The 27,853-nt window shown below is 52.7% G+C and overlaps 2 protein-coding genes across 5 annotated transcripts in view; both read right to left on the reverse strand.

Moving 5' to 3' along the window:
- NLRC5 (NLR family CARD domain containing 5) overlaps positions 1 to 18,644 on the reverse strand; it is a 42,507-nt gene extending 23,863 nt beyond the window's left edge. For 2 of the 4 annotated variants that reach the window (XM_058675015.1, XM_058675016.1), the window contains exons 1-19: positions 17,091 to 18,644; positions 15,936 to 16,019; positions 15,711 to 15,794; positions 14,558 to 14,641; positions 14,336 to 14,425; positions 13,361 to 13,420; positions 12,651 to 12,716; positions 12,124 to 12,207; positions 10,424 to 10,507; positions 9,475 to 9,564; positions 8,592 to 8,660; positions 7,801 to 7,869; positions 7,265 to 7,357; positions 6,878 to 6,961; positions 5,374 to 5,463; positions 4,676 to 4,720; positions 3,651 to 3,725; positions 2,461 to 2,544; positions 1,424 to 1,507 (exon numbers count right to left, since the gene is read on the reverse strand). In XM_058675015.1, coding sequence (XP_058530998.1) covers positions 1,424 to 1,507; positions 2,461 to 2,544; positions 3,651 to 3,725; positions 4,676 to 4,720; positions 5,374 to 5,463; positions 6,878 to 6,961; positions 7,265 to 7,357; positions 7,801 to 7,869; positions 8,592 to 8,660; positions 9,475 to 9,564; positions 10,424 to 10,507; positions 12,124 to 12,207; positions 12,651 to 12,716; positions 13,361 to 13,420; positions 14,336 to 14,425; positions 14,558 to 14,641; positions 15,711 to 15,794; positions 15,936 to 16,019; positions 17,091 to 18,499 — 2,828 coding nt within the window. In that variant the 5' untranslated portion in view covers positions 18,500 to 18,644. Of the gene's footprint in view, positions 1 to 1,423; positions 1,508 to 2,460; positions 2,545 to 3,650; positions 3,726 to 4,675; positions 4,721 to 5,373; positions 5,464 to 6,877; positions 6,962 to 7,264; positions 7,358 to 7,800; positions 7,870 to 8,591; positions 8,661 to 9,474; positions 9,565 to 10,423; positions 10,508 to 12,123; positions 12,208 to 12,650; positions 12,717 to 13,360; positions 13,421 to 14,335; positions 14,426 to 14,557; positions 15,253 to 15,710; positions 15,795 to 15,935; positions 16,020 to 17,090 lie in introns of those variants that run through there. The other 2 variants (XM_058675014.1, XM_058675017.1) reach the window with 2 other exon arrangements.
- Positions 18,645 to 20,852: 2,208 nt separating this feature from the next.
- Positions 20,853 to 22,958, reverse strand: LOC131482240 (protein NLRC5-like). The gene is made up of 4 exons (XM_058674842.1): positions 22,843 to 22,958; positions 21,815 to 22,121; positions 21,101 to 21,160; positions 20,853 to 20,938 (listed from the first exon to the last, which is right to left on the reverse strand). The coding sequence occupies exons 1-4, from the start codon at positions 22,894 to 22,896 to the stop codon at positions 20,853 to 20,855; spliced, it is 507 nt and encodes a 168-aa protein (XP_058530825.1). The 5' UTR covers positions 22,897 to 22,958.
- Between the last annotated feature and the right edge of the window lie 4,895 nt (positions 22,959 to 27,853).

The raw sequence follows: 27,853 nt of genomic DNA on the forward strand, positions 1-27,853 counted from the left end.
CAGGGGAACACACCAGGACTTGGGGGTGGGGAGTGGGCAGGCTGACTGGAGTTGCATCCCAGGTCTGCTTACTGGCTGTGTGACTTGGGCAAGTCCCTTAGCCTCTCTGAGCACCAGTTTGAGTCAGTCCCACCACCCCCATCTCTCTCTATCTCCTTCCTAGGACTTCCTTTGTCATCCACTGTGATCCAGGCTGCTCCCAGAGCTCACTAGGTCTCAGGGTCTCACACATGCTGTTCCCTCGACTTAGAATGCAATTCCCTGCTCTCCCAGTGGCTGGCTCCCTCTCCTCCTCCAGGCAGTAGCCCTAATTACTTAGCCACCTCTCCAGCCTCTGTTTATTCTGCCCCCTGGGAGAACACCCCACGACTGACTGCATTCCTCCTAAGCAATTTGACTTTGCTCACTGTTTCACTCCCTTTCTTCCATGACGGACTCTAAGTAAAGGCTCTTATTATGTTTGTCTTTTCCTTTGCTGTGTCTCCAGCTTCCTAAACAGTGTCTGGCCTCCAGGGAAGGCACAGCCACCACAGGGTGAAGAAAACAAAATTGAAGGGTCAGGCTGGTCACACAACTCCATGGACTAATGAGGAGTCAGGGCTGATACTGTGTGATGTAGGCATAGAGAAGCCCCTCTCTGATCTGAGGCCTCCCACCAGTCACCTTGTGTGGCCAGGAGCCCTTCCTGACCCATTCTGTCTGGGTATGGTGGTGCCACTGAGGGTGCTGTGGGTTGGTGGCTATTGTCAAGTATCCCCTCTCTCCTTCCCCATTGGACTCTGGGTGAAGTAAAGATCCTGGAGGGGATGGCAGCCAGGCCTTAGTCCTTGCACTACTGTTGTTAATATTAAGAGTGTGTTTCCTGCTGTATTTTTCCATCTCAGTTGCAGCTGCTTTCTTCTCTGCTTGAAGCATATTTCAGGAAATCCTCAAATGCTAACTATCTGAGCTGAACTCAGTAAAGTCAGTTTTCTATATCTTGAGGTGCACCTGCTTGCATGGCCCTTTCACAGAGTTAGACAAGAACCTTCAAGCGAGTGCATGACACACACATGCCCTTCTCAGGTACAGGTCCTTATCAGGGCAGGAGGCTTGACCTTAAGTGGGGAGACCATGAAAGCACATGTGGACTTTTTCTGCACCTGTCTCATGTGACTCCCAATCCCAGGAAGGGGTTGGGGTGGGAAATATTAACCCCATTTATCAGGTGAGGAAACTGAGGCTCAGAGGGGGACAAATAAGTCCCCTGGAAGTTGACAAGATATTTGGGTCAAGCTAGAAGCAGATTTGAGTGCTCAATTGTGCCAGGCAAAATAAGTGGAACCACCTAGGAGAAGGAGGGGTGGGGTAAAGATGGAGGAGAGCAGTGGGGGAGCCCCAGGGTCCCAGACACAAGCAAACAGCAGATGGACCCTAGTCTTACTGCAGCAGCCTGAGCTGGGGCAGCCGGGAAAGGCAGTACAGCAGAGTCTCCAGGCTCTGGTCGGTCAGGACCTCACAGGACAAACTGTAAAACAAAGCATTTGAATGAGGTGAGGGAACATTCCAGAAAAGTCAGGCACACCACGCCCTACCCCGCCAGATTCTTCTGGAGACAGGGTCCTAGGTAGATTTCCTTTTGGTGATGGATCCTTGAGTTCTCCTTGGGGCAGGAAGGAGGGAAGGTTTTGGTAAAGACTTGGCTTAAGCCAAAGGGAATTGTTGGCTTTATAATGGGACTTCCCAGAGTCACCAGTGTTTCTCCAAACTCCCCAGGCTAGTAGGGCTGATTGTGGGTCATAGATAGGAGTGTCTGGTGAAAAACACTTGCTAAGGAAAGAAGGCAGCCTTGGCCCATGGTAATGGCCATGACAGTTCAAGTCAGCCTGCAGCTGCTCAGCCCCCAGAGAGATGGGGTTGGCTGGGGGCATCTGACAACTGGAAACCCTAGACATGGTTCTGGTCCTGGGCCTGGAAATCCCAAGGTGGGCCAGCCCTTCCAGGCCCAGCTCAGCTCTGCTCTTCCTGTTCTAGGCATAGGCAAAAGTGGGCTTTCCCTTCGTGGCTTGCCACCAGGCCTCTCAAGCACAGAAGTGTGGCCTTCGGTGGGGGAGGTTAAGGCAGGTCTTACACACGTTGTTGTGTGTGGAACCAGGCCATGGTCAACATCTTCTAGGCTGGTGGGGTATATGGAAGCACGTTAGGGCTGCAGCAGCTGAGTTTGGGAAGGGGCTGAGCCCTGCTGCCTTCCCTGGTCTCCCCAAGACACAGCTGTCCGACAGCATGAGTGGTGGGTGTGTGGGGCCTGAGCCGCAGGCTCTCCTGCTATTGTGTCAGGGCCTCAGGTGGGGAGGGACAGCAGGGCCCAGAGGAGGGAACGGACAGCAGAACACTCAGCTGGCCTCTCCCAGTACCCCCTCCCATGTGCCCAGGGCAGGGGCTCGCAGAGCATCCCCTGGGGCCCAAGTTCCCTTTACTTACTGGATTTCCAGGGGCCCTGGGCACTTTCGTAGAGTCTCACAGAGGTGGCTGAGGCTCGGGGGCTCCAACGGACACTCCCTGAGGCTGTGGAGGGACAGTGGACAGGATGAGGATGAGAGGGGGCACAGCGTTCCCTCCCTGTCCCACAGCGGCAGGTGCTCATTCCTCCCCCACCACTCAGAGCCACAGAGGGGAGCTGTCTCTCCTGCTGTTATCCTTCATGTCCTCCTCATGCTCCTGCCTGGGTCTGTCCTCAATGGGACCACGAAATGCCCTCTTTGTTTCCACCTCTGCTCCCTGCAGGTCCTCACCACACTGGGAGGGTCTCAGATTTCACAATGCACATCTGAATGAGCCTGTCTGATGCCTAAAACCCTCTGTGGCTCCCCACTGCCCTCAGCCTTAAAAAACAAAAAAAGATGCCTTGCTCAGAGCCTTATCACCCCCACATGGCCTAGCTGGGTGTCCCCTGTCTGGCCCTGGCCCAAACTGTTCCTCCTGCTTGCCTCTTCTAGCCGATCTTGTCCAGCGCCCCACCCCCCCCCCAACCTCTCTCTCTCTCTCTCTCTGCCTTGGAAGGGAGAGCTCAGCAGTCCCTTGAGGCAGAGCTGGGACAGCCCCTGGCAGAAGCAGCCTACCTTCCCCCCACACTGCCACTTCTCATTTCTTTTTTTCAGAGGCCAGTTTTATTTATTTGAAAGACAGAGTGATTGGGGGAAAAAAGATCTTTCATGCACTGGTTCACTACCTAGACACCTGCAATAGCCAAGGCTGGGCCAGGCCGAAGCTAAGAGCCAGGAATTCCATCTGAGTCTCCTGCGTGACTTGCAGGGGCCCAAGCACTTGGGCCATTCTCTGCTGCCTTCCCAGATCCCTTAGCAGGGAGCTAGATTGGATCAGAAGCAGAGCAGCTGAGTTACAACCAGCTCTCTGATAAGGATGTTGACATTGGGAGGTGTAGTTTAATCCACTACTCCACAATACTGACTCCCATTCTGATTTTCCTGTAGAGTGGTAAGACATTTTTCTTTCTGGAAAAATGGATGTCCTTAAAGCTGACGTGCTGGGCTGTACTGTTGGTAGTATCTCCTCCCTAAGCAGAATGCTGGACCCACAGGCCTGCACCTCCCCACACCCCATCTCCACCCCCTCGCCCGCCCCCAGCTCTAAGACGAAGCATGGGACTGTACCGGAAGCTCCTGGGGATGCACTGTGCACCGGCTACGGCTGGGGAGTCTGGCAAAGGCCTGCCTGCCAACGCCAACCTGAGGTGGAGAAGTGGTTTGGGAAGGAAAGTTCAAGTTCCCCATGCTATACTCCCAGATTTGGAAGTCCCAAATTTTGGAAGGGGTCCCAGAGTCCACCAAGTTACTATGTCCCAGCCCACCCCCTCTTTATACAGATGGGGCAACTGAGGCCCAGCAAAGAGAAGTTGGAGGATGATAAGATAGCAGCTTACACCTGTCCAGGTGGGCAGCACCTGACCAGGTGTGGGATAGCCAGGTCAGGACACTTTCAACTTAGCATCCACATGAACTCTGCCTTTCCGTGCCTCTGTTCTTTTGCTAAAAGGAGCCAGAGGGTCCTAGAAACAGGCACCCTAGCTGGGGAAGAAATGCTTCCCAGTTCGGGCAACCCTGGGCTTCATTCTTCCCACCTGACCTTCTGAGGTGAAATCTCTCAGCCCTGTGGGTCCCTTCTGCACCAGGACACCAGTGCCCACTAGGGGCAGCCGAGAACAGCGCTCTAAACCCGGTTCAATGGTCCTGCAGGAAGGGAAGTTCTTTCAGAGTACTAAAAGTTTTCGGCTTCTGCTACAAGACCCGCAGTCTTGTGGGGGAATCCTGAGTCTGAGTTGGCATTAAGTTCCTGAGAAGCAGAACTACAGCTGCTCCCTTGCTTCCTCCCACACAGCAGCAACCGCCAACACCTGCTGGGAGCCCAAGACAGCTGAGGACTATTTATAAGGGGCAGGCAGGGGCTGATACAGAAGCAGCTCTTAACCGCTTAATTCTAGGGCTTTGGGTCTCTGCGGATTCCTCTAGGTTCAGCCCAAATGCGGGGGTCTGGGGCCGAAGGGGAGGGGATAAGTGAGGAGGGGAGGGGAGGGAAGGAGAGGGGAGGGGAGGGAAGGAGAGGGGAGGGGAGGGAAGGAGAGGGGAGGGGAGGGAAGGAGAGGGGAGGGGAGGGGGCCCATCCCACCTCCAGGGCTCACCTGCCAGGCGTGTCACTTGTCAGGAGGAAGTGCTGATTGCTCAAGCTGCAAGCAGAATGGACGCAGGCTCCTGAGAAAGGGCAGTGGACCCCTTCCTGGGGAAGGAGCACTGGGCGGCCTTGGGTGGGAGACTGCCCCCTCTGCACACACAACAAACAGATTTGGCAGCCACCGTGTTTTATCGGGGCCCTGCAAAGCACACCACAGGCGGCATTACATTCGAACCTCTAAGTACAACTAGGCAAGGAGCTCTTCAGAGCTTCATTTTACAGATAGGGAAACCGAGACACACGGAGGGTCAGGAATGTGCTCCAAACAGCTGAGCCTGGTTCACCTGCTACAGCACAACTTGTTCCTGAGGATCCGTGAGGGAGGAGACACCATGGATGCTTGGCCCTCTATATTCTTGTTAGTTCATCACCCTATAGTTAAAGCAGGTTCCTGGGTACCCAGCAGCCATCGGGGAGTTCCTAGTTGGCTCACAAGTCTCTGAGGACATTGACTTTGACCTATGATGAGTGTGCAGAAATCTGAGCAGTCCTGAGGCCACCCCCTCATTTCCACCAGCAGACACTACTACATGCTCACTGGAGCAGTTCTGGTTCAAGATCCTGAGTGTCATACATGGGGAACATGGTGGACGTGGGGTGCTGTGGGAGCCACTGGGATAGGGGCTGAGGGCTGAGAGGTCCACTCACCTGGCATCCAAGTGGGCCACCCACTGCACCGAGGACATGCACTCTGCCAAAGCCAGCATAGCATCCAGGGACATGCTGTTCTTGCTGAGACTGGAGCAGAGGCGTGGTGGTTAGGGAAGGGGCACATTCTAACCCTCATGAGGTCAGAACCCAGAGCAGGGAATGGCAGGTCCTGACTCCAGAAACCAGCCCCCAACCCTGCCACTTTCTCACAAACCACTGGTAGGAGTACTGCTTCAGGCTGCTTGCATGGATGGGCCAACAGAGGTTGAGAGAGAAGCAAAGCCTTGCTCAAGGGAGAGACTGTTGATGACCAAGCTAAGATTAGAGCCCCAGGCTCTTTCAGTTTGAGAAGAACGGAGGAGGGTTTTGTGGCCAGGGTTGGGGCCTCCGTCTTCCTGCCAGCCAAACAGGAGGGCATGCAGTGCAAAGCAGAGAGAGGGCCTCTCGTGCAAGCAGCAAGGTGCTGTTCCTTCGATCTTGGTCTGTGTTGCTCTGCATAATGCTCTTCTGTGTGATATTTAGAGTCACCATCCTGAGGCTCAGGCGAGCTGAGCCAGGTAAGCAGCCAGGCCACAGAGGGGTGTACTTGGACCCAGGTGCTGGCTGCCACCGGGGAGGGTGCCTCCTCTTTTCCCTGGCAGTCTCCCAGAGGAAGAATTCCAGGGAAGGAAGGATCCCCCAGCCACGGCATTCGTTCCCAAGATGACAGCCACAGCAGGCTCCCTGCTACAGGCTACTGTCTAGGGCCCAGGGTTCAGAGAGGCCATGACCTTGCCCAGGCTCACACCAGCCAGGAAACCAGGACCTAGAACTTATCCCTGGGTCATCTCTAACTTGGCCAGAGGAGGAGGAGAAATGGGGGTGGGATGGGGGAAGTAAGAACATCAGGGGCCTTCTAGGGTGTGGGGCTTCTGACCTCCTGCTGGCAGAATTGGGGGGGTGCCTGGCCCCCTCCCACACCAAACATCTTCTCTCCCCTCAGCTGGCACTCAGGGCATGGCAACATCTCAGGGTAACCTCTTGGGGTTCAAATCCTCTCTGCCTGCCCCTGCCCCATGCAGGAGGCCCTCACTCTAGCCCAGGACTCTGCCCCCAGGCCTGAATGGCTGCCAGCTGCTGAGCACCTGTTGCCTCCTGTGTCACCTGCTGTGCCCCCTTCCCTAGGCCCTCAGCACACCTGCCCTGCACAGGGAGCACCTAACACAGGAAACTGGTGCAGACAGGGTGGGGGATGGGGAAGGTGGGAGGGTGAGAAGTGAAACTTCAAACTAGAAGCAGGCAATGGCCTTGCAGAGGCTTGTCTCAGTCTCAGTGAGAATCTAAGAATCAGCTATTCTTTGCTGGGCCAGCCCCGGTTGGGGCGGTTGGGGCAGGCACTCTCAGCATCTTTACCATAGCCCCAGGAGGAAGGGAAAGGCCAGCAAGCTTCCTGTTCCATCCCTCCTCCGACCCCCACCCCCCCACACACCTCCCACTCCTTGCTGAGAAACCTGGTACTCACTCCAAGGACTGCAGGGGACCCAGCCCTGGGAGCAGTTGGGCCAGCAGGGCAGCACCTTCGTCCCCCAGAGCATTGTCTGATAAACTGCAGGGAAAAGCAGAGGGTTGATGTGTGTGTGTAGTGCTGGCGAAGCACTGTCCGTTGGCCACAGTCACAGGCCAGAGCCCAATAGCTCTTATGTGGGGTGCCCCCACACCCCCCAGATACTTTCCTAAGGTGCATATGCCCCTGGGAAGTCACAGGTAGGCTTTGGCAGGGGTCAGATGTGGGAGATGTAGAGTCCCCACTTTCACCAGATTCTAAGGGTTCCTGGCTCCAGTGGAGAAACAGCTGTTGACTTAACAGGGTCACGCCCCCTCCCCTGCCAGCCAGCCTGCCAGCACTCACTCAAGGTGGTCCAGAGGCCTGAGGCAGCAGCTTTCTTGCAGCACTTTGCACAGTGGCTCTATGTGTTTGGCTTGGAAGCCGCAGTGAGTCAGCCTGCAGGGGCACAACCACTATACTGCAGTATCTGCCGTATGCCCGCATCCCCTAGGCCTGGGAGCTGCCTGCCCAACTACCCACTACCCTCAGACACTGAAGGGAGCAAGGCTGGCAGGAGAGGAGGCACCTGGACAGACAGCCTGGGCAGACACCAAGACTAAGATGCTAGGGAAATAGAAACAATGTATGAGAGAGACACAGAGAGAAGGAAGGTGAGATTCAGATAGAGCACAAGAGAGAAGAGACTTGCGGGGTCCAGTGCTGCCCCATCTCCATCTGATTCTTACCATTCCTCATTTGCTCAAGTGGAGGTCTGGGAACCTGTGGGGCTCAGGGCTGAGGCAGGAAACACACACACACTCACACACTCTCACACACAAACACACACACACACACACACACACACACACACACACGGGGCTTGAAAGCCACTGTCCTACCTGATCCTCCAGGAGCCCAGGGGCAGCTCAACAGGCACCGGGGACACGTGATTGTCAAGAAATATGGCACTGGAGGGGGACACACAGCAGGACTGGCTAAGGCAACAGCAGGCTGCCTTGTATAGCACCCAGTGATCCCCATCTCCTGCCACACACTTTGCCGTTACTGCACAACTTCTATCCCCATGTGGGAAGCATGAGATTTTGGTTTTGCACTTGCTAGTTGTGTGACCTGGGACAAAGCAATGACCCTTCCATTGGGAGAAGGTGCATAGGCTGCTTTGGTTCAGGGCTTGGTGTAGACACGATAAATACCCCATTAACCTTGGCTGCTGCTGTCACTCCTTCCATCATCATTATCATCACCAGCAGACAGACCCCAGCTCTAACCAAGTCTCCAATAGTTCAGACCCTAACTGTAATGCATACCATGTGCTGAGCTGGGATAACCCAGCAAGGCACCCTGGCAGAGGCAAAAACCTCCCAAAGTATCCCCATGCCAAAGGAAGCCAGAAGTTCTGACCCATATCAGAGTTCCAGGCCAGAAAGTCCTTTGGGTCTAGGCTGAAGGGACACCATCTCTCCAGCACCTTCTCTGGCTGCCCCAGCCCCACTTGGCATGCTGCTTGCAGCCCACATCTCAGGATTCTCCAGGTGGGCCAGCCTTTGCTAGAGGCCTTCTTGTCTTAAGGCTGCACCCTGGCAGGTGACTAGCATTCTACAGCTATGGCAGTGAGGGAGGGTGACGCTGGCTGCTGGGGAAAGGAGAACAGTGGATATGGGGTCTCTACCTCTGGCAGGCTCCTTCCTGCACCTCTGGTTCATGGGTGAACGTGAGGACGGTGATTTTGTAGAGCAGGCTGCGCAGAGATGAGAGGGAGAGAAGGTGAGAGACTGCCAGGCTTGGGCCTGCAGGCTTGGACCTGGAACGGCCCCTCAGGTGGTATTCTTCTGCCTCTGGTGGCAGCCCCTAGCTCTGACTATGCCATCAGCCCGTGGGGGCTTGAGCTCTCAACCATGCAAGTTTCACAGACCCAGCCATGGCTCCAGGCAGCCCATGGACAGAAAACCTTCACTGTGCCTGCCAAGTGGCTGACTCTCTTCTCCCTCAGCCAGATGATGCCATTTGTGTGCTAGGGAGGTGGTTGTGCAGGTGCCTTGGCCTGTGTGCAGGTGGGTAAAGGGTCCACTGCCACAGCCTCTTGTACGAGCCATCTGCTGGGGTGGGGGTGGTTCCTGGAGGGTGAGTGGGTCAGGCTCTTAGCCTGTTCCCAGGCGAGCCATGGGGTGCACCAAAGCTTGTGCCACCTGCAGCAAGGCAGGTGAGAGAGGGGCATCCCCTGCTCTGTCATGGGCCACTCCTGGTTGGGTCATGGGGTGAGGTGTCCCCTCCCAGGCATCTCTGGCCATCCCCAGTCCCCCCGCCCCACCCCAAGGGCAGTTGTATAGAAGGAGGCACAAGTAGGGAGCATCCAGTACTCGCAGAAGCCGGCAACAGGTGCAGCAGCTCTAGAGGACTCTGAATGGGGTGCCAGTAGAGTTGTCTAGGGATCCCCAAGGGCCAAGAGCCAGAAATAGTCCCTGCCTTCTGACAGCAGAATGGGATAGCTCAGGGCTTTGAGCTGGGGAGGGTCAGGCAACAAGGGGACCCCAGAGCAGGGGAAGGGCTCGCACCTGATGTGCAGCTCCATCAGGGCCCAGCAGGTGCTCACCACACGCAGCACATGGGACAGCCCAGACACAGACAGCTGGTTGTCACTGAGACTGTGGGAGGTAAGAGAGAAGAGCTGTTAGCAGCGCTGAGGTCCCGGTCCCACACAGTTCCTTCTTGGTGGCACAGCTGTGGCCCTCCTGGGTTCCTAACAGAGGGTTCAGGGATTCTGGCTCAAGAGGCAGAGCCAAGAGACGCCTAAGTCCCTCTCCTGTACCATTCAGAGGATAAAGTTCTCCAGCCAGAGCAGTGGGAGCCAACTTGGAGTTTCCAACTTCTCTGGACCTCAGTTTCCTCATTCGTAAAACGGCCACATTTCCTCAGCACCAACTATGCCAGGCTCAGGGCAAAGGACTTCACACCAAGATGGTCTCACAGATTCTTCTTTTACAAATGGGTAGACTATAGGCCTGAGACATACAAACGCTTACTTAAGGTCATACAGCCTCTAAGTAACACAGTGAGGATGGTAACCCAAAGCTGAGGCCCCAGCCTCACACTTGACCCTAAGATCCAACATAGCACCCCACCACTGCACACACCCCAGCCTCCTACCCTCCCTTTCTAGCTCAAGCCCTGAGAAACTCCCCTTCTGCAAGGAAGGGTATTCCTACCCTATCATGTTGCTTCCCACTCCAAGACCCATCCTTCCCATTCCTAATGCCACACCCGATCCCACCCCACCCCATTCTGGGGCCGATCCACAGACAGTAGAACAACAGAGCTGGACTATGTGTATGTGGGGAGGCGGTGGGGGATTGCTCAGGCAGAAGCCAAAGCTGTCCCAGCCTTGCAGGAGCTGGGAGCAGGAAGGGGGCCTGGGGCTCAGCACTGTCGTTGCTGGCTGTGGGTCTGGGGACCAGCTGGGGCTCTGTCCCTCCTCCTCCCACCACAGCAGGGTGGTCAACTCACTCCAGCTTCCTGGCGATGCGCAGTCGGGGCACAGCTTCTGCCACTAGTCGACAGCCTTCATCTTCCAGCTGGTTCTCTGAGAGGCTGACACATGGGGGCCTGATGTCCGGGGCTGTGGGTGAAGCAGGTGCCCTGCCCATTCCCTGCACTCGGGTGGCACCTTGCTAACTCAGCTGGAAGCATCCCTCCCATAAATAGATGACAAAAACGTCAAAAGCTACCAGAATGCACCCTATAGGCCTGGCAGAGTCCTGGGTGCTGCTACAGCTGTCAGTGCTCTTGTGAACCCCAAGCTGTTATTGTCCTTGCATAATTGAGGGCTACACCAAGGTACAGCCTGTTAGGACACTTAGGGATGGAGTTGGACTTCAGCCCAAGTAGGCTGTTTTTAAGGTCCCACCTACAACCATTCCTCTATGCAGCAACCTACATAACTGCATCTTGTTACAGACTTCATGAGGACAGGGACATCTGACCTTGACCTTTGAACTGCATGCTAGAAGAGGCAGAAGGTGTGCAGTAGGTAGAGGGTAGGAGAGAGATTCTTGATGGGAGAAACAGAACATGAAAAAACTGCATGGAAGAGCACGTAACAGGTCCCCAGAGCAGCCAGTGAATATGGACTGGAGAGTGAATGGAAAAATAGGTTCAAAAGAGGTTATTCTTGGGGAGGTGGGGGCAGAGTTTTGGACCCCATAGTATTTTAAGATCTGAGAGGTGGGAAGGAGCCAAGCGGGCAGGCAGCAGGTGGAGCAGCCAGGGTGAGAGCAGAGAAAGTAGAGACAAGGCTCATGGGGTAATACAGGTGAGAGGGGAGGAAGACCAAAAGCAGATTAAGATGGCTGGGGAGCTATTCCAACCTTCCTCCAGCATGGCAGTTGGCTATCAGGGAGGGCAAACAAGCAGGAGGCAGCCAGGGTGGGCAACCAGCGGTCTCAGGACCCATTGCTGTGAGCAGCGAGACAGGCTGAGTGGTGTTGAGATTGGTGAAGTGCTGCGGTTGCTAAAAACCACCTGTTGGTCATGCCTTGGTTTTCCCAAGACTCCATCACCAGATCTGGCACTGGTGTTGTGGAACAGGGGATTAAGCCAGTGCCTGTGATGCTGGCATCCCACATCAGAGCCACTGGTCCAAGTCCTGGTGACTCTGCTCCCTTGCTAATCCACTTGGGAAAGCTGTGAGTGAGGATGGCCCAAGTACTTGGGCTCCTGCCACCCCTATGGCAATTCCAAGTTCCTCCAGGCTTTGGCGTGGCACAGCCTTGGTCACTGTAGACCTTTTCAGGGGAGTGAACCAGGGAATGGAAGCTCTCCTGTCTGTTTCTCTCTGTAAACTTTGCCCTTTAGATAAACAAAAGAGTTGATCATCCAGGAAACCTTCATTCCATCCATCTCACCCTTGGCTGAGGCTACTCACCATAAAGTGTGCTATGGCCCTCCCACCACATTAGGCTCCCTGAGTGGACAGCAGCATTCCTAATGTCACAGGGATGTGAGGACCAAGCAAGAAGATGATGGAAGCCCTTAGTCCATCCCCCAACTCAGATAAGCACTCAATAGCAGCAGCCCAGGTGATCATTTGAGTCCCCTGAACTCTTCATGAGACAACACTGTCCCATTCCCGCTACCCACTCACAGGAAAGGTACTGCCCATTTTACCCAGCTCCCTCTCCTGCTCCAGTGTCCCTCATGATACTTACTCCAGTTCCTCCAGGGGCGGGCCATCCTGGAGCAGGGTGGTGAGTATCTCCGCGTGGTGGACCCTGAGCTGACATTTCTGGAGCCTGGGGTAGGGGTTGGGGACACAGTTGCTCAGGGCAAAAAGCAATGCCATGACCCCTCCAGCCACCCATGCTGGGGGTCAGGAGGATGCACTTGGGGTCCAATTCCAGCCACACCTCTCAGTCCCTGGATAAACTGGAGCAGGGAACCTGTCTGAAACTCAGCTTCCTCCTCCATCAAATGGGAGAAATAGCATGTGCTTTGCAGAGTTTCCAGAAGGAATGCAATGAGGTCAAGGGTGTCACAGCCTGTTATGTTACAGCTATTGTTACTGCTACAGCAGTCACTCCTTACGCAAGCCAGGTGGGTTATCTCTGTCTTTCCCCTGCCCCATGTCTGCCATCCCAGCTAGGCCCTTGCAATTCCTCCCCATGGAAACGATCCCTCTCTCAGATCCCCCTGCCCATCAGCCCCCTCTCTAGGGCAATGCATTGCCTGGATGTACCTGAGGGCCAGGCTCCTGCTCCGAGTCTCTTCTTTCTGGCTGACAGTTTCCTGTAGGTCTGGAGCTCTGGCAAAAACAAATGGGACATTGGCCTATACCTCAGTGTCCAGGATTTCATGCAGCAAAGCCTCTTCCCGTGGCTAATGTGGCTGGTGAATGCAAATGTTCATTTTTTAAAAATCCTATGTAAACAGCCACATGCAGCTAGTGGCTATCTGTATCAGACACCAGAATTCAGAGGAGGAAATTAACATTGGTCCTGTAGGGTCATCATATAGCTGAGGCTGCTGAGGCCTGGAGCAGGCCCTCAAGTGCTCAAGGATGCATGCCATCAGTTGCCTCTTGGGTCTTGGTCTGAAAGGCATGCAGGGGCACACACATAGCTTAGTGTTCTGGTGGAGGAAAGCAACTTTGCTTCTCTCTTCCACCTGAGACCAGCCAGAAGAGAATATGCACATGGTGGCAGCAACCATCATTTGTGTGCTCCAAGAGCATCCCCAGATATTACTTTTTACTACCAGCATGTTCATGTGCTTTTTAACTTGAGACCACTTCTGTGGTCCCAAGACTGGCAGAGGAAGTTAAACTCCTTTGATAACTCGTAGTCATTCACCTCTCAAAGCCATTATAGTAGGGATGAATTCCCATCCCCTCTGTTACTGAGATTGCATCTCAGGATGGCCCATATCCACTGCTCCCTGGCTGCTTACCTTTGGGGCTCTGTGGCTGCCTCTACAGATGGGGAAAAATGAAAGGTGAAGTCTGTCTCCCTGCAAGGTTAGAAACAAAGGCATGAAACCTGCACACTGCCATCTATCTGTCATAAACAAGCAGACAAAGCTGATTTTGCAATTGACAAATCATTAGAACTGATGGCGTTGATGCTGTGATGCAGAGGGTTATGCTACTGCCCGTGACACCAGCATCCCTTTATAGGCACACGTTCGAGTCCCAGCAATTCCATTTCCAGTCCAGATCCTGGTTAATGTACTTGGAAAAAAACACTACAAGATAGCTCAAGTGCTTAGGCCCCTGCTGCTCCAGGCTCCTGTCTCTGGCCTGGAAGCTCCAGCTCCACCCATTTGTAGCTCTTCAGGGAGTGAACAAGTGGATAGAAGATTCTTTTTCTCTCTCTCTTTCTCATTCTCATGGATTCTGTTTGTCTCTCCATCTTTCTCTCTGTACCCCCACCTTTCAAATAAATAAAGTAAAACTTTAATAAATAAGTAAATAAATGGAACTGACAAATGTGCTTCAAATCGGGCATGTTTAATCATAGGTCATTGTTTTATAAGTCCTGCTTTTAAAAGTCAGGAAAGCATTTTTTACAAGAAAATATTAAAAGTTAGAAATGTTGAGGGATTTGTATTAATAGTGGTTCTGAGCATTTTAAAATTAAGAAGTGTGACACCTAACACGATTCACACAGGCGGAGATAGTTCAGCACCATGGGCAGCGACCTGCGGCTAATCAATCCACTAGCTTAGGCCTGTGCTGGATCCACATTCCTCTACCTCTTAGACTTGAGCTGGATTCTGGAGATGACAGCTGAGTGCAGAACAGACTCCAGCATACCTACACAGATCTTGCAGGCTAGGTGCTTCCTTTTCTCCCCCTCATCCCCACTGCATTCCCCTAAGCTTTTCTCAAACTTTTGAAGCTAGGATCCCGTTCCTGCAGCTCACCTGACCTGCAGGGTCCTCACAGTAGGGCATGTGACTGCCACCTTCACCAAGCGCAGTAGAGTTTCCACGAAGATGCTGTTGCAGCTCAGCCTGTGTGTTGGGGCACAAAAGTGTTGAGGTGAATCACCCATTCATGGGTCTCAGATCTTTAACTTTTAAGTGAAAGAGCAACTCAGACAGAGAGTGGTTTTGGGCAACAGGATGAGGTGAAATACCACGTACTCAAGTTTCTGGAGTGAGGGAAGATGAGGGAGCTCCTCCATGAGGTCCAGCACTTCCTGGTCCTTGAGTTGGTTGTCGTTCAGACTGCAGGGAGACCAAGGATCAGGCCCTCAGCCTAGGGGCTGGGCTGCTTGGAAGCCCCCACTGGCAAGTAACAGTCATGGCCACACTCATATGTTGAACACAAGACAGAGGTTCCAGAAAAGGCCTCAGGATGTGGACTGTAAGGTCAAGTCTTGGATGCTGCCAATGCCGCATCCAGCCTTAGCTCTGAATGCAACTCATCCAAGCCCTAGATCAAGCACAGCCTTCCCTAACCTCACTTTGTCTGTTAAATGAGGTGTATACCCAGACTAGCTTAGGGTCCTGATTGGAGGAAGGTGGACTGTGAGAGAGGGGTCACTGTGTAGAGATGCTTAGCTGAGGGGACAATAGGAATTATGGTGCATCTTATGTTCCACTCAATAGGTGCTGTGCCCCAGTGCCAGATACCTCTGCCAGGACAAGGGGTGCTTTTTGCTAAATCTCTTAAAGGTTATACAAGCCAGCTGCAGTTCAGGCAGCAAGCTGCTGGTCTCACCCTCCCAGAATACTCAACTCTCAAGCACTGGGCCAGAGGATTTGGAATTTTATGGATTCAGTTAGTAAGTGTGTGCTTGCTTCTGATATGTTCAGGTGCTGATGTGTGCTTATATGTGTGAATGAAAATGCACATGGGGGCATATATCTGAGTGGTGACTGTGCACTTCTGTGTGTGTGTGTGCAGACACATGTGTGCAGATGTAAGATGTGTGTTTCATACATGACGAGACACTGCAGTGCTTGATGCTTGTCCACACATGGCTACCCTTTCTTGGAGTCAGAGATAAGAGAGATTCAATGCTCACATGCCTCCTCCAAGGCAGCCTGAAATATCAGATGGGAGAAGCTCTGTGCTGGAGTCTCTGGGAGCTGTACCTAGGGGTTCATCCCTGCCTCCCCACACCACCCCCCCAATCGTCAGACTTATGCTTCCCTTCTGTGGGTCTCATTGAAAAACTCCTGTCAGACCCTGATGAAACAGGCAGATCCCAGGCCAGGCCTCAGGAGTTTTCCTGGCACCTGGTCAGTGACTCTGCTCCCCAGCCAGTGGGCCCTCCTGAAGACAACTCACCTGATCTCTTTCAGTTGTGGACAATGAGACAAAGCCTTCACCAAGTGGCCAATGCCTTGGGAAGTGATCTTACTTCCTGTTAACCTATAGGATAAGCAAACAGTGGAGAGGAATAGGGGTGGGAGGAGTGGGTGAGGAGCCTTCCTGGTACAGAGTTTGGAGCAGGTGGGCACATCCCAGGCATCCTCAGTTGAAGATCCTTCTTGGTTCCAAGCCCTGGCTTACCCCAGCTTCCGCAGGTTCCCCAGGGTTGGCAAACTCCTGGAGAGGGCTTCAACAAAGGCATCCCCATACTTCCTGCTTTTAAAGCTGCCAGAGGAAACAGGCCAAGTGGCCAAGTGTTAGTCCTGGGCAAGGCTTAGAGATCAGCACTTACTCCTTTCTGATAGATGGGCTTTGTAGAGTAGTAGAACGACAGATATACAAAATAGGGGAGGGTTTTGTAGAGCAGTATAACAACAGATACACATAATAGTGGAGGTCTCATCCCTGTGATTTATACCCCATATCACTCATAGGAAGAGAGCCATAGTTGTGGGAATATGATTTTCCAGCCAGAGATGACAAGTCCCAGCCTCCCTTGCAGTTCAGCTGCCACATGACTATGACCTCCGCAATGGAAATAAGCTTTAACATATTGGCCATGTCTCTCCCACACTCGCTGTTTCTTTTCTCCCAAGTCAGAGCTTTGGGTGTCCATGACCCAGCTTTGACTATGCAGATCAAATGCCCAATGGGACTGTGGAACAATAAGGAAAGAGAATTGAGTCCCCGCAAGAGCTCCTGGAGCAGAGTCATTCTGTCAACCTAGACCTTCACTCTTCTAAGAGGGGGAAGTAACCCTCCACATTATTGAATATAATGATCCTAACTCAGTGGTTGGGTGGAGCTTCGTGTCTGTAGTCCCAGCTGTTCTCAAGCTAGGATGCATGGTGAACCTCCTCTCTGCCTTAGGCACCATGTTAAGAAGTGGTTTCCATGGATTTTCCTCCTCATCTTCACAATAGCCCTATGTGCTAGGAACCAGCAGGGATTCATATGACAAACGAGAAAACATCAACTAAGAGGGGCATGGAACCTGCATGGGACCCAACAGACTCCAGCATACAGCCAGAGCAGTGGCTGCAGGCTGGAACTGACAGAGAGAGTGAGAGTGGGAGCCTCCAGACACCATGGCAAGGAGAGGAAGGAACTGGTGGATCCCAGAAAGGCATGGCGCTTCCTTGTTCCTCCCATAGGCTAAAGGGTGGGCAGACCCATTCCGTTCTGACAGTCAAGTTTCCTCCTTGACTCCCCCTCAGCAGGGATCTGCCAGGCCGGCTGGCTTCCATGTCCCAAAAAGTCCACTTTGTTCCCAGACCTCAAGTTCCCCTTACTCACCTGAGATTCTCTATCTGCCTACAGCCTGTAAGAGCCTCGGGGCAGTGGGGCTCTAGCAGGCATCCCTCAAACTCCAGGTGGATGGGGACAGTCCTGTACTCCAGAATGCTGGCCAGGGTGGCCAGGTCCATGTAGGTCAGTGGGAAATTGTGGAAAGCCAGCTGATCAGGGAGGCGCTGGGCAGTGAGCTGGGCTAACTCGGGCACCTGGGTCTCAGCTACGCAATAACACAGCTCTACCAACTTTGGCCCTGTGAACCGGCGGGCAGCCATCCTCTTCAACAGCTGCACTATGGCAGTCTGCCTGGCAGCCACCCAGGCCTCATCCTGCTGCGCCACGTGGCTGAGGAAGGGACGACAGGCACGGGAAGCCAGGCCTGCCAGGAAGATGGGGAGGTGGTCCGAGAGGCCCAGTTTGGCTTTGGTCCGTAGCACCCAGTGGGAATTGAGAGTGATGTGGTGAATGAGTGTGTTGTTGTCCACACTGGGGCTGGCCACCAGGTGGAGGGCGGCCAGAAACTCCTGCAGGCTGAGGTGAGTGAAGGCGTAGCCTGTGACCCAATGCCCCCGGCCTGCACGAATGCGAAAGGAGGTGAGCAGGTGATGGGTGGCTCCAAAAGCCATCAGGGGTGGGGCAATGTCTTCTATGTAGAAGATGACCTTCTGAGTCTCCAGGCCTCTGAGGGCCACTTCCCCGAGGCGTAGCAGCAAAGTGTCTGGCAGGGTCCTGTGGGGGCTGAGGGTGAGCATCAGTTGCATGTAGAGCTGCGTCATAGTGGGTAGGAGGGCCGCACCCTGGCCTGGGGGGCTGCTAGGGAGCATATGGTGGAGGCAGAGGCAGATGGCCAGGCACAGTGCCGGCACCGAACACATGTTCCACAGCTGTCTGTCTGCTTGCAGTTCAGCCAGGGCCGCCTCCTGCAATGACTGTGCACTGAAGAAGTGGCTCACATATTCCACCACCCGGGGTCTGTCGAAGCCCCACATGTGCACCCTGGCTGCCTCTGTGGGCACACAGGTGGGCAGTTTCCCAGGACGGGAGGTGGCAACCACGCAGCAGCCGGGAAACTGCTTCCCCCGGCAGAGGTCAGAGAAGAGGGAAAGGGCTGAATTTGGGCAAGGCGAGGTCTCAGTTTCCAAGGCCTCGTCCAGCCCATCGAAGATTAATAGGACCTCATTGGCATTCTGTAGCAGGTACTGGAAGACAGCATCGGGCTCTGATTCAGGGCTCAAGTATAGATCAAAAAGCAGCTGGCGCAGCGTCAGGGAGTGTGTGATAAGGTTGAGTTGGCGGAATTCAAATAGGAACAAGGCCTGGAAGTGGTCCAGCTGACCCTCTGCCCACTTCTGACGGAGTTGGTACGCCAGAGTTGTCTTGCCCATGCCGGCCTTCCCTAAGAGCATGGTCATCCTTGGGGCCTTGTGGGTTCTGCAGTTGAAGAGATCTTCGAAGCTCACATCAGCGCCATCTTCCGTTTTGGGATGCCCCCTGTTGGTCCCCTTCTGAGTGTCTAAGGGAGTTGTGGCCCGGCTCCACTTCAGGATGGGAGGGATGTAGGCCTGCCCTGAGTCTGGGAACCCACTGCCACAGTGCTGCTGGGCAAATGTCCTCAGGAGCTGCAGGTACTTCTGGGCCAACTCTGCAGTGGACAAGGAGAAGGCGTGAGGGCAGGAGTGTCTGGCCCTCCACCCACATCCCTCACTCAGCTCTGGGCTACTGGGAGACTCTGGCCCTGGCTGTGCATGCCTGCGGGGCAGTGGAGGAAGTAGCAATTTCCTGGAAGGAATAGATTCTATTGCTGGCAGTAGGGGTGGATGACAGTGGTCTGCACTCTGACTTCTGCACCAATGGAAGTGGTGTCAAGCTCTCAGGCAGGTGGCAAGGGGAGAAGGGTACCTTGAAACATCAGTTCGGATCTGGACAGTCTCTTCCAGTGCCCCTTCCCTAATTTCAGTTCTGCAGTGCCCAGGCCCTGAACAATCAGAACCATGGGAGCTATACTCCTGGGGTGATGAGTGTTAAGCTTTTCATTCCTGGGATATTGGGAGGTCCCAGGTACCCCATAGGAAAGCTTGAAGCACAGACTGGGACCTTCTAGCCATGCCTATGGTTGGTGGAAGTGGGATGATGATGGTGTTTCCAGGGAGGAGGGGCAACTGGTTAAAAATAAGGTTCATGCTGGACACCTGGTCACCAATGAGAGCAGTTCTCACTCTCACCATCCTCGGGCCTGGCCAGCCCTCAGCAGCTGCATGTCTCCTCATGAGCACCCAGGGCCTCTGCCTCGAGGGGTTCTCCCAGGCATCCCCAAGCTGGCCAATAAGGGCCCATGCCTGAGCTAGTCTGCTACCCAGTGATCATCCCTGAAGACATAGGATGTCCCTGGGAAAATCTGGTGGTCAAGGTAAGGATCTGTTGGGAGCTCTTGTAGTCTGGTGGCAGGGGCCCCTCCTGGCCAGCCCCAGCTCTCTTTCCTCTACTTAATGAGCACTTCCTCCTCTCCCCCTTTCTACAAGCTTGAATGGTAACAGTTCCTGGGTCCCTGGAGGCTGGCCGGCAGGGCATAGCATACAGATGTGTTGTCCTGGTCCCTAGGCCTTACTTGTCCACTGTGGTACCTACCTCGCTGCTGTCTCCTGCAGTGTTTCTGCTGTGGCAAGGATTCGAGGCTCAAAGAAGGTTGGTTGTAGTCTGGAAAGAGAGAGGGAAGGGGTCAGGGTGTTCCTGGGGGCTGGCAGGATACCCTGTACCTCTTGGGAGCTCCATGCACTCCGATGCAGCAGGCAGTGACAGAGGCGTCTGTTTGCACACAGCCTTCTTGGGGTCTCCCCTCCAGGAATGCAGAGAGCTGGCCCATGGCTTGTGGCCCCAGAAACCCTTAGCTACAAGCTCTAAGTGACTGGCTGTCCACCAGGGAATGACCGGGCTCTGCGAAGGGCAGTGCTGAAGCTGCCAAGGGGCCCAGCCCAGCCTGTACTCTCCCTCCTGCCTCACCCTCCTTCCTTCTTACCCGCATTCCTGCCTTTCCCTTCCTAGTATCATAGGCAAGCTTGTCTCAGTGCACGGATTCTCAGCCTTGGTCTAAGGCCTTTTCGGAAGTTTGGGAAAGGAAGGAAGACAGAAAGGAAAGGGGAGAGGGCAAGGCAGAAGAACCTCAGCTTGCAGGAGTTTGAAGAAGGACCTGTCCACAGTGGTACCACTGACCAATTGGAACAGCCCCTGGAGCAGGTTCCAGGCTCCTCTGCTCTGCCAGGCGCTGGCAGAGCACGAGTGGTTTCAGAGTCCTAAGAAACACCTACAACCGATCTGAGGGATTCCACAAGTCTCCTGTGAGGGAGAGTCTCATGGTCTGGCTGTGCTGCAATCCAGCAGCTCAGTAACAAGGGTGAGAGGGGCCTGTTGGACATGCAAGGTTTGACATGCTAGGGAGTTGGGATTCTAGTGTAAGCATTTTCTGTTCATATCAACCCTGTTGCTGTGACTGCTGCACAGGGCTGGGATCATAAAGTCATTACTGTGGCAGAAACCAAGTTTCTGAAGTTTAAGTGTGGTCCACAAGTCATTGAGGCAGTCCTCACTGCATTGCTGTCCTCCACCCTCTGGCCAGCTTCCACAGGGAAGTCGGGCTGAGGCATCCCAGACACACACAGCAGTCAGGGCTCAGTGTCAAATGTCAAGGCTGAGGTCTCTGTATGGGGACTGGTAAGGAGGCCTTCCTAGCAGAGCCTGGACTGGGGACAAGGTGAAGCCAGGGAGAGGGCTCTAGATTTGGCCCAGGAGTGGGGTCTCATACCCTCCTGGGGCACCAGGGGAGACCCCTGGGAAGATGCAGTAGGACAGGCAGAAGCCTGGAAAGTGTCAGAGCAGGAGGGAGTGGGGCTGGGTGGCACAATGAGGGGTGTAGTCTGGGGCCCAAGCAGGTAGCCTGTGGGAGGCAGCTGCAACCAGCCAGTGCCCAGCCTTGTCCAAACTCTGTGCAGCTGCACCAGCCCCCCAGCCCCCAGGCTCACCATGGTAGTGCTGCAAACCAGACTGTTTCTCCTTATCAGCTTCCAGTAGGCTGGAGGTACCTGCAAGACAGGACAGAAGATGATACATTGTGGGTTTGTAGGGGGACACCTGATGACAACTCAAGGGAGGAAGGAAATAGCACAGTGACTGTCAGGGGAAGGGGGTGGGGAAGGCAGGTGTGTGTGCGTGTGCACACTGTTTATGATGTACGCACACTGCATGTGTATACATGTGTGCTTACACATACATGCCTGCTGTGTTTAGGCACACAGGCGTATGGGTGTGCACTTGGCTGCCTGCATTTCCCAGACTGCCTCGCCAGAGGTGTCCTGTGTTTCCCGTCAGTATTGTGCAGACAGGGCCCAAGCAGGGCCCACTGAACTTAACCCAGTGAAATCTACTGGATCTCCATCAGGTGACTTTGCGACATTCACAAAGACATCTTCTGGATATTATGGAATTTTCTGGCTTGAGGGAATCCCTTGGTCTTCTCTCTATATCCTGCCACCATGAGCAACTAGGGCAGGGTCCCCCTGGGCCTCAGCTGACTTCCCAGCACTGAGGATTCACTCTGGGATGTGTCCAGAGATAGGCAATGTCACTAGCACTCTGCCAGCCTTGTCCGCATGACAGGCAAGTCCTGGGCCTCTCCCAGATTCTTCATGACATGAAGGCTGGGCTGGCTGACTTGGACCTCTCACACCTGTCCTCACCTTCATTGTTGCCCCAAGTACTCAGCAGCAGCACCTCCAGGTCCAGTGGCACCTCCAGCTCCATGCACACACAGTGAATGAGTGACTGCCAGGCGGCCAAGCCTTGTTCCCACAGATGTTGGAGCTGTAGAATGATGTACTGCATAGGATCTAGGGCTTCGCTCCTGGACCCCAAGTCCATGTTGGGGAGGAAGAACTTCACTTTGGTACTCAGCCATTCTGGGTTTTTGCAGAGCAGCTCCACAAGCTGATCCCACAGGTTCCTGCTATCCAGTTGGAGACCCGTGGCATCCATGGGGAGCCAGCTCTGCAGAGACAGGATATATAGGTGAATTGGGGGCCAGATAAGCTGACAGCCAGGTGAGCTGGAAGAAAGTGAGATTGCTGGGAAGCCAACAGAGGAAATAGGCAGGGATGTGGCTTCTGCATGGGGGTCTCAGCGTCCATTGCAATCTCTAAGACTTTGGCAGGGTGGTCCTACCTCATCCCTTGAAGGTGGGTATGGCTGGAGTCTCGCCTTGGGAAGTGCAATCCAAATGAAAAGTGACACAGGCCATTTCTAGGTAGATGTCTGCTGAGCCCACATATGACATTACAGGGACCAGCAATATTCCGGCCACAGCTGTCTCCTCAGCTGGGGTCCAGAAGGGGTGTGGACTGGAGTGCCCAGGGGGCCCTTAGCAGGGGAGGGACAAGAGCAAGAAAGACTTTGTTGTGAAGCCCCCAGGGACTTGGATGTGGCTGTTACTATGGTACAACTTGGTATATTCTAGCCATCACACCACCTTGTGACTTTGGGTTCATCTCTTCTCTATTTGCTCCTCAGGCACCTTGTCGATAACATGGGCAGATCAGCTGCTGCCTCCAGACCCTTCCCAACTCTCTGTGTCTCATGCTGAATGGTGGGCCAAGGGCAAGTGCACTGTATTGGAGGTGATCCAGCAAGCACACGTGTGGACAGACAGCAGTCTTGGCAGGAGGGGAGTGAAGGGTGGACCAAGGAGGCGACAGGGTGAGAAGTCACCTACCTGGCTTTCAGGCTCATGATAGATGCTCTCAGGTCCCCATGGAGAAGGTCTCATGAGTGTCTGGGCTCCATCCTGTTCCTGAACTGGACAGGGAGACTGTTCTCAGAGTGTGGCTCTAAGCAAGGAGAGAAGAGCCCATTACCATCCCCAAATCCCAAGGGTTGCTGTAAGCGGTGGTTCACCCTTGGCCTTACCTGCAGGAGCAGGATACACTTCCAGGCTACCACATCCAGAAACTGTCTCCCGCCCTCACCTTCCTGGGCAGACCTCTCCTTTTTTCCCCAACCACAGTGGCCGGGTTCCAGGCCAATAACTCCATGTGTGCCCTCTCACCACTGCTCCATAGATGAGGCTTCTCTTCCTTTAGGAAAATTCAGCAGGCTCTTCCCATGGATTGGTTCAAATAAAAGCAATAATGCTGCCAACTTTTACCAAAAAGAATGGGATTTGCAATTTGTCTTTACGTGGTGAGACAGTTTTCTTTTTTGTTTAAGTTTTTTTTTTTTAATTGGAAAGTAGATTTACAGAAAGAAAGAGATATTCTGTCCACAGGTTCACTCTCCAAAGGGCTATGGCAGCCAGAGCTAAGTTGATCTGAAACCAGGAGCCACAAACTTCTTCCAGATCTTACACATAGGTGCAGGGTCCAAGGTTTGGGGCTGTCCTTTACTGCTTTCTCAGGCCACAAGCTGTGAGCTGGATGGGAAGTGGTGCAGCTGGGACATGAACCAGTGCCCACATGGGATACCAGTGCTTGCAGGTGAAGGATTAGCCATTTGAGCCATTGCACTGGTCCCGTTGAGACAGTTTTTAAACATGCAAGCATGAGTTTTCTTCATAAAGAGATAACTTAGTGGTGTCACAAATGCCTTACCAAAGCACAGCCAGAGGATGCTCAGGGCCACACTGCCGGGGACCTCAGAGTCAGAGACCTTGCCTACAGTGTGGAACCTTGTACAGTACAGACACAGCAACAAATAACTTCAAACACTGGGAGAGGGCAGAGAGGTCAAAGGTCAGTGTGAGCTCTGAAGTCTACCTGCGAGACAGGAGGACAACCAAGAGCCACACGAGTAAGGCACATTCTAACATGGGTGCTGCCAGGGAGAGGAATACTGTAGTCAGAAATAAACAAGGAGGGACCAGAACTGTGCACCACAGGTTAAATTACTGCTAACAGCAACTGCAACTTATTTGGACACTGGTTCGTGTTTTGGTTGCTTCGTATCCAACACAGCTCCTTGTTAATGCACCTGGGAAAATAGTGGAAGATGGTCCAAGTGCTTGGGCCCATGTATCCATATGGGAGACCCAGGAGAAGCCCCCGGCTTCTGGTTTCAGCCTGGTTGCTGTGGCAATTTGGGGAGTAAATCAGAGGATGAAAGATCTCTCTCTCTCTCTCTCTCTCTGCCTTTCAAATAAATATTTAACATAAAACTTTAGATAAAAGAAATATGAACAGTGGCTTTATGAAGTCCTGGGGGGCTAAAGCCATTTTGGAAAACAACTTCTTAATTTAGCAGTAGATGTGGAGAGAGGCATGAGCAAGCCACAGTAAGCCTTGCTGTGGACTGATACAACCTTCTCAAGTTCATTTGGTGAAGCCTAAGCCCTCAGCATTATGGGTTTTTGGAGACAGGACTCTGGGGAGGGGTGATAAAGACAGGAGAGCGGCACCTACACAATGCGATCAGCTCCCTCATAAGAATTGAGAAGAAAGCATATTTCTCTCTGTCTCTCTCTTCCACCTGCAGTCAAGAAGGCATAGTGCATAAACCAGGAAGAAAGCCTTTAGTAGACACCAGACCTGCAACTGGGGGGTACCCCAGAACTTTGATGATAAAAGTACCCATTGTGTAAGCCCCTCTCTCCCAACCTCACCCACCCTTGGCTAGTCTCTCCTACAGTGGCAGTGACCACTGAAATAAGGAAAAAGGTCTCCAGCTTAGCTGGGGGGGACTGGAGGCTGTGCCACTTGGATCACAACAGAATGCTTGAAAGAACTTGATAAAATGACATTAACAGTCACTTGAAGGAGAGAAAGCAAATGTAGCAAGTGTCTGTTTGTCTGTCTTCATTATTTCAATGATAAATGTTCAAAACTAGGACTAGAGAAGAAAGAACTGAAGACAATTATAGGAAAAGCTGATTTGTTGGGAATGGTGGGCAATAATGGTGGAGTTCTCAAATATAATACAACAGACCATGAAGTGGGTGACATTAAAAGTTTGGGATGCTTGGATCAAAAAAAGAAATTGACCCATGGAATGAAACAGAGTTCAAATAAGTTTCACATTAACTTAAAACATGCTACACTGGAATCCCATATCAGCACATTGGCTTAACTCTGGGCTGCTCTGCTTCTGACCAAGCTTCCTGCTAGTGCACTGGAGAAGGAAACAGAAGATGGTCTGAGTGCTTAGAACAGTGATGACATGAACTCCAAAGCACAGTATAAGTTTGAGTTGTAGGAATCTGTGGCATGTGTGTATTTTAAAAACATGTATATATTTGCATACACAGGGATCAACTTGGGAAGGCTAGATAAGACACTGGTGATAGGATTGTGTCTGGAGAAGAAGCATTGAGGACATGGGACAAGAGCAATTACTTTGTGCTCTTTTGAGCCACTATGTAGCATTCAAGCTTTTTAATGTGTGCATTTTGATAAAAAAATATTCACATTAAAAAACAGAAAAAAAGCCACTTGAAAAAAAAGCCACAATGAAAATAGATTAAAAAAAAGCGCCACTTAGGAGGTGAATCAATGGACAGAAGATCGTGCTCTCTGTCTCTCTTCCTCTCTGTATATCTGACTTTCCAATAAAAATGATAGTAAAAATAAAAAAAAAAAACCAGAGGAGACATTTCCTCAATGCCTAAGAAAGAATTCATCATGATGAGTAAACACAGGAAATTATTGCTGATGACTCACAAAAAATGGAAGTCCCCTTAATAACATGGAGCAATCCAACTAAGACAGCAACAGGAAGGAAAAGTAAGTAGCACAGGCAGAGGCTGAGAATAAAAATTAAATGGTAATTTGTATTTAACAAGCAAATATCTTATTCTACTTATGCTTTTAACATTTTGTGCACTATTCAAATGACTTTATTAGTATTTAAAATGTAGTATTTATTTGAAGAGAAACTAGACACAGAGAAAGACAAAGATCTTTGATCCACTGGTTATCTTCAAATGCCCGCAACAGTCAATATAGGATAACATGCAGTTGTACAAAAGATGTTCAAAAAGTTAGTGGAAAGGTAATGCTCTGAAAAATAATAAGTGGATTTATTTTTTTTACATTGAAATAAGCTTATTTCTTAATTTCACTTTCTGTGTGCTTTTGAAACTATCCTCATATAGAGGAGTTACATGGTGTTTCCAAAATTCATCATGCCTTCAAATTGACTCCAGATCATTTTACTTTGTCTTTTTCTCCTTAATAGATTTGCCAGCACTTGGTATTTTTTAAGCTTAAAAAAACAAGCAAGAGGTGGGTGCTTGACATAGTGATTAAATCACTGCTTGAGATAGTGCATCCTAAATAGGAATGCATTGTAACTAGGCAGGTGTTACACTGCTGGGAGGAAAGCAGCTAACAGCTGGTAGGCATTCTGGGCGTGGTTAATGTCAAATTTGTGTTAACTATACCAATGTGCCAGCATAGTTGCCTATTCTATTTTTTTGAAGCTATGTTGAGGGGCAGACGCTGGCACACCAACAGAAAAGGTCTGGGGAGCCACACATGAGTGTGTGTGTCGGCCCTAGGTAGGCAGGCTGGTACGGCATGCTGCCAGAGGTCTGGGTATGGGGGCCTGTAGATTGCCCAGGGAAGGGGATATGGATATGTGTGGGAGGAAGGACTGCTGAGGGAGAAAGTGACAGGTGAGGAGTGACTTCTGGGGGACTTCCACCAACCTGGCTACTGTACTTGCAGGTAAACAAGGAGGCTGAGACTGGGTGGTTTAGAGGAGGAAAACCCAAGCACCTGTTAGGGCCAAACCAGTATATCTGCCCACGTGGGAGACCTGAGCTGGGATTGTTGGCATTAGCTACCACTTACTGGCATACATGAAAGCCATGTTTGAGGGCCTGCCTGGCAGGGCTCGACAACAATACTGCCAGTGAGTGTCAAGGCAGGGGTAGACCATGTTAGGCTGGGCCGTGATACTAACCAGCTCATGAGAGAACTGCATCTGGGAGCAGACTTGGCGGGGGTGGGGGAGGGATCGTGGGCTCACCCTTGTGGGACTGCCATACCTGCTGGTTTGTTTGAGGGCTGGGGTGGTGATGGGCTGAGCTAGGCATGACTATGAAACTCAGCAACACTCATGGGTACTGGGGCTGGGAACAGGCTGTGCTGTTACTGGCTATAGCAGCTGCAGACACCCCCCAGAATTGGGCATGGGGTGGGCTGCACCACAACATCCACCAACATGCACAAAAGCTGACACTGGGGGTGCAGACTGCCAGGTAAGGGCCTAGCACCTGCTGGCATGCATGAGATCTGGGTCTGGGAGTGGACCTGGTGGGAGAACTTGAGGAACTCCTCTGGTAGGCTGTTGCTCCCATTGGAGAGCACATGAATCAGGGCTGGGTGTGAGTTGGCTTGGGGATGAGGTGGGAATGAACCAGATGGGGCCAGGCCAAACCACAGGCCTGGTGCACACTGGCATACATGGGCACCAGGATGGGGTGCAGGCTATACTAAGTTAGGCAAGGTTATTACACCTATTGGTTTGCATGAAAGTCAGGGATGGGGACGGCTGGGTAGGGCTAGGCTGTAGCACCTACCAGTCAGAGTTGGAACTGGGGGTGGACTATGCCATGCCATGCCAGGCTTTGGCATCTGATGGCCAAGCTGAGTGTTGGGTTATGCCAGGCTGGGTCAGAGCAACCACTGGCATGCACAAGATCTGTGACTGGGAGTGAGCTTGGTGGGGGAGATAAAGTGATGCCCTGCTGCACTGTGGTTCCCACTAGTGAGTGTGATAGCTGGAATGGA

This window comes from Ochotona princeps, chromosome 16, assembly GCF_030435755.1.
Source record: "Ochotona princeps isolate mOchPri1 chromosome 16, mOchPri1.hap1, whole genome shotgun sequence".
In the NCBI taxonomy this organism is placed as follows: Eukaryota; Metazoa; Chordata; class Mammalia; order Lagomorpha; family Ochotonidae; genus Ochotona; species Ochotona princeps.